A 6,043-nucleotide genomic window follows, 5' to 3' on the forward strand; every position below is an offset into this window, starting at 1 on the left:
GAACATAACAGAGAACATGAACTTGGATAGGATAGGATGTAAAAAAATGATCCACATATAAGAACCCAGCTAGAGCTATGATTAGAGTCGGGTAGATTCCTTTCACCTTCTTCATGAAATTTCTGTAAAGGATTCATTTAGCCGACTCTAACTAGTTTAGGACAAAGGCTTTGTTGAGTTGAGTTGAGAATACCCGTCTTTGATTTTTTTCACTATAAAAAGACGAAAATGTCCTTTTATGTAAAAAGATGAAAATGACCTTATAAAAAAGCCAAAATAACCCTGATGCTATGTAATATGTTTTGATAGGGTGCGTCCAACCAACTCAACTCAAACCCATGCAATGGATGGGGCCCACCATTTTACCTCATGTTTTATTGGGTTAGGTCTCACGATCTCCACCCAAGCTCATGTATAAGCCGGGGCCCACCATTTTAAACCTCTTTTTTTAATAGGGTGGGCCCATTGTTTTTACACCCATGCATTGCATGGGCCAAGAATGCTAAGAATATATAGAGATGATATTTCACACCCTTGACTCATTACATATCATTGACTATCATAGGTATTTTGATCTTTTTACAAAAGAATTTTTGTCTTTTCACGTATAAGGACATTTTAGTCTTTTTATAATTCAAAAACAATCCACGGCAGGTATTTTGATGACAATTAGATGGCATGACCTGATTTGCAAAATTCACTCAAATCTTGGGACTCTATTTGCCAAGGGAAATGATTTTAGCACCTCACTCTTTTGACATGTCGCGAAAGCTTCTTGTCTTTAGTTTTTAATTGGTGTGGTCAGAGCTTTTTGGGAGATGTAAATAAACTTTGGACAGCCCTTTAAACACTAAAAAACAAGAAGCTTTCGCTACATATCAAAAGAGTTCAGTGCTAAAATCAAGGGAGAGATGGTTTTCTCTCTCTACCCTTTATAATCTCATGATCGGGCATCATATAAGTTCTCTTCTTCTATTTGGATGTTTCGTTTCTTATAAAAGGAAAATGAAAGTACTAGGGCGGGTTTGGCAACATTAATATAATGGGATTCTTGCACTTTTTAAGGTTCACATAATGAGAGAAACAAAATGATGCCAAAAATCCGGTTCGGCTCCGTGAAGCCCATTTCTCGATTCCTCCTTGGCCCCCATCTATTTCTAAAAAAAAAAGAAAAGATTTCTGGAGAGATTCGGAGTTTGTTTCTAAAGATTCTCAATAATCATCCAAACCCGCTCCTGGAAATTAGATATTGGAAAAATTGCCAATGGGGGGCATCAAAATACGAGAATTGCCAACGGGGGACACACTTTTGAAAAAAATTGTTAGAGAAGGACGAAATGGGGGTTATCAAGTCTCTAAAAGGGTGTTAGCAACTCTCTAAATGGGGTTTTCAAACTCTCAAAAGGAGAGTATCAACCCTCTTTAACAATTTTTCAAAAGTGTGTCCCCTGTTGGCAATTCTCGTATTTTGATGTCTCCCATTGGTAATTTTTCCTAGATATTCTCCCCATTGTCATCCTTTGGCGAACATATTGCTTCGGCACTTCCCATGTTCTAATTTTTTTGTGAGGAATGCTAGACACAAGGGCGCACATGCATAAATAATACGAAAGGGTGCCCTCATTGGTTGAAAGTTACCGATGTGCATTTAATGCCTTTTGACTTTTCCATTTTTAAGTGCTATTATAAATGCACTTTGGTGACTTTCAACCAATGGGGGCGCCCTTTCATGTCATGGGGCGCCCTTTCATGTTTTGTATGCAAGGGCGCCCCTGGGTTTAGCATTCCTCATGACAGACAAATGGTGAACCCTAAGTGGCCGTTTGGATACATAAATCTTGGATTTCTTTAAGAGACCAGAGAAGAAGGAGACCGGCCTTTGTTTTCTCATTTCTCGCCTTCTTTCCATCAGCAAGAGAGTAGAGATCATCCCATGTTTCCAGGTTTTAAAAATCTCAGATATATTTCTAAAACCTGGATTTCTGACTTAAAATCCAGAATTCTAAAGACAAGCGAAACGGATGGTCTCCTTCTTCTCTTGTGTCCCATACAGGATTTTGAGGAAATCCATAATCCTAAAATCTGCGTATTTAAATGGCCCCTAAATGTGAACTCATGAATGATCTAATGGGGCTAAAATGGAAGGCCAAAGTCCAAAAAGTCACATGGCCGGGCTATATACGAACTAGTGAGTTAAACATTAATGAGTCCGATTATTGAGTCCCACATGGACCCCATATATATGATATTCAATGATCTACCAGTGTTCCTATATGATACAAGTGTCATTGGCCAAAAACTAATTAGACCCACACATACGTAGTATTTATTTTTATACCAGTGAGGCTTACAGCTTACTCAGAGAGGCTAATGGCCCGAGACTTAATGGACTCCACATATATACTAATCACTAGTCTGGGCTACAATAGAGGACCCAAATAGCCAAAAATTTCTTGAGCCCATACATAGTAATGGGTCACATACTATTTGGGCTCAAATACGGGGCATAACTACAAAAAACAATAATGAATATTCGGGTATGAAAGGTCTAAGGACAAAAAAGCAACATGGACAAGCGTCCATGTCCTATTGCGATCAAGGGGGTCGAACTCGTCAGCAATGGAATCCCTCCATTTGGGAAGTTTAGATGGTTGGAAATAAAGTGGGTTCAATTGCTATATCAGATTCAAACAAGGTGGGTGAGCGGATGGATAAAATGCAAAAGCTGGAGTCTGGATAGATGGAGGAAGTCCGGATATCATTTCTATTTAGAAAATATAAGATGAAGAGAGGAGTTCCATTATAAAAAAGCTGGAGTCTGGATATCATTTCATTTCATAAAAAGTAACTCAATACAAGTAAATTATTGGAGAACATACAAAGATAATGGGATTTCAGCGCTATTTCAGGACAACAAATGCTTTCCCAAATGAAATCCAAGGGACAGCTTATTACTAGTCTAACCCCTCCTAGGTACTAAAGATATTATTAGGACCCATCTCAAATACACTTCCACTCTACTTTTACATTTACAATGCAAGATAAACATATTATTTTTTGCATTTGGGGATGAGAAGGAGAGTCTGTTCCTTCTGTAGAGTGATGCCAAACTTCTCATTCATGTCTAGCTGGTTAGGGTTCATGTCACAAGGAAGAGACCAATCAAAGTAGTAGATCATACAAGCCATAATCAAACGAATTTGCCTAGTAGCCATGGGTAGTCCAGGGCAAATTCTTCTTCCAGCACCAAAAGGTATGAACCCAAAATCATTCCCTTTGTAATCCAAATTTGGGTCGAGAAAACGCTCTGGCTTGAAGTTCAGGGGGTCTTTCCAGCTTGCGGGGTCTCTTCCAATTGCCCATGCGTTCACTTGAACTAAAGAGTCTTTGGGGACTCTATAGTTCATCATCTCGCAGTCCTCGAGAGCTCGGTGAGGAAGGAGAAGAGGGACAGGAGGGTGTAATCTCAAGGTCTCCTTTACACAAGCATGTAGATATGGAAGGTTAGGGAGATCAGACTCCACCACATTCTCTTTGATCTCTCTTTTGAGTTCTTCGATAACTTTGTTCATAGCTTCTGGGTGTTTGATGAGCTCTGCCATTCCCCATTCAATAGTCGTTACACTGGTGTCAACGCCCGCTGTGAAAAGCTCCTGTCCATGTAAGAGAAACTGTTAAGAACACCTTTTGTAGTCTGCGTGATCAGGGGTGTAATGAACAAAAAATGAGGTGGAAATATCTTTTCTCCCCTTCTAGAGCTCTTTCACAATGAGACTTCTTAATACCGTGGCATGCCAGTATCAGCATGTAGGCCCATCGATGTGGGTGTTGAAATAACATGTCATAAATGTTTAAATAAAGCTTTGTGTTAGGATTCAAAGGGGAAGACCTCAGTCAAGTCATATTTTTTTTAAAGGGAAGCATAAGTTTATACATAGCAAATTTGAGTAATTAATGGAAGTTTTACTTGTATTATTATTTTCTATTTCTATGTCCCTTACTCTCAACCTACTGAAAAATTCAAAGCTATATGGGAAATCAGTTTTTTTTTTTTTTAAAAGGAAATAAGTTTCTAGAAATTAGAAATTGGGTTTAGAGAAGTTTGGAAATACATTTCTTTAAAGAAAATGGTCAAAAAAAGTCGATGACCCAAAAATAGTTTCCTAATAATTATGGGCAAGAGAGTCTTTTGTTTGAAATGTGGGCTCTCACATTACACCACCAAAGTCCAAGTAGAGACCATTTGTTGAATGATCCAAACCAGTTATCTACTGGGCCTTGTCGTGAACAAGTCATAGACCAAAATTCTTTCTCAAAAAAAGAAGAAGAACGTAATGGCTTTAATTTGTAGAGGTTTCATTGTGAATTAATGAATATAACCGTTTTTTTTTTCATTTAAAAAAAATGGTAGGTTTAGGATGGTATGGAAGGAGAGATTCGTAGTGGGGTCCAATGAGAGAGAGAGAGAGAGAGAGAGAGAGAGAGAGAGAGAGAGAGAGAGAGAGAGAGAGAGAGAGAGAGAGAGAGAGAGAGAGAGAGTTCCCATACCATAAGCAAGTTGTTAATCTGATTGTTGGTAAATTCTTTCTCGATCAGAACATCCAAGAAATCTCGTCGCCTTGAAACATCACCATCCTTACCATCTCTCCTTTGCTGAATAGAAACCTCCCATATAGAACTTGCCCTATCAGTAAAATCCCAAGCCTTCTTCTTTAGGCCTTGGAGATCAAACCGAGCGAACATAGGATAAAAGTCAGCTATATTTGGAACAGTAGTCATATCCCCCATCTGAGAGAAAAGTTCTTTCATTTCTCCAGCCACTACACCATCCTCCAATTCAATAAAATCCTTAGACACATATATGTTACCCAACATATTAAAAACAGTACCAAACACCACTTCAGCCAACTTCACTACTTTACCCTCCTTCCCAACCAAAAAATTCACCATCTCCATCACCTTCTTCTCTCTCACCGGTGCTTGCCCGTTGATGGATTTAGTTGAGAACAACTCGGACCGGCAAATGGTGCGGAGTTGTTTCCACTGATCGGTGCACTCCGGGGCCCAAATTATAGACCAGTCATAAGGGTCTGGCCTTTTGATGGTGGTTATGTTTGGGACATGTCGGGCCGAGAGTAGGCGGTCGTGGGTTTTTAGAATTTGAGTGGCTGCAGCCGCAGTGGAGCCCACTACTAAGAGTGGCGAGCCGAGCCTTAGTGATATAAGCGGCGCGGCCCCATAGGTTTCGGTTAAGCGGGCTAGTGCAATATGTGGCTTCTTTCCCATGTCAAGAAGGTTTCCTATAATGGGCCATGGAGTTGGGCCAGGTGGGAGAGGGGATTTTGATGTAGTTGTTTTTCGAATGTGGTTGAAGACGAAGAGGAGAATGGGTAGTAGGATAAGGAGGGGAAGGAGGGGAAGGACAATTTGGTTATCTGTGGCTATAGCCATTACTGCAATTATGAGCCTAGAGAGAGGAGCTTAATTTGCAGTGCGAAAGATGATTAGCAATTGAAGTATAAATAGAGGAGATGGAGGAGTAGTCACCTAACGTGGATGCCTACTATTCAAATAAGTCGTAAGAAGTTAAAGAAAAGGTCCGTTCCACATATTGTTTGTTAATAAAGAGATTGACTTGACGGAGGCAGGCGACAGAGAGGCTGGAGAGTCTTGTTCAATGTATGAAAATAAGAATTTTTCTTACTCAAAAAGTATTCTTCTTGTTTGTTACAAAGGGAAATGAACGTTCTAGAGAGCTGCTATGGTCAGTGGAACCCACATATATTCTAAGGTAAATCATATGTTCGCCCGTTTGTCTTCTTTGGGCATTGTAAAAGTACTCATAAGTCATAAATACACTAGATGGGGCTGTCCCAGGGAAGAAAGGAGAGTGAATATGCCATTTCCCATATTCTAATGAGTTATATAGTAGTGGGTCCTATATAGAGGTATAATGACTGGATAAATAGTGAAGCCTAAATGTATACTAAACAATGATCTAATGTGGCTAAGACTAAGGCCAAAGTCCATAAACTAACCTAAG

The 6,043-nt window shown here is 39.6% G+C and overlaps 1 protein-coding gene across 1 annotated transcript; it reads right to left on the reverse strand.

Annotated features, from left to right (window-relative positions):
- Positions 1-2,817: 2,817 nt before the first annotated feature.
- LOC143887308 (putative (S)-N-methylcoclaurine 3'-hydroxylase isozyme 2) lies at positions 2,818-5,460 on the reverse strand. The gene is made up of 2 exons (XM_077391418.1): positions 4,549-5,460; positions 2,818-3,653 (listed from the first exon to the last, which is right to left on the reverse strand). Exons 1-2 carry the CDS (start codon positions 5,449-5,451, stop codon positions 3,051-3,053), a joined length of 1,506 nt encoding a protein of 501 aa, XP_077247533.1. The 5' UTR covers positions 5,452-5,460; the 3' UTR covers positions 2,818-3,050.
- Positions 5,461-6,043: the final 583 nt, after the last annotated feature.

Source organism: Tasmannia lanceolata, unplaced genomic scaffold (assembly GCF_043159265.1).
Source record: "Tasmannia lanceolata isolate RefF3 unplaced genomic scaffold, GAP_Taslan_0.1 ptg000012l, whole genome shotgun sequence".
Lineage (NCBI taxonomy): Eukaryota > Viridiplantae > Streptophyta > Magnoliopsida > Canellales > Winteraceae > Tasmannia > Tasmannia lanceolata.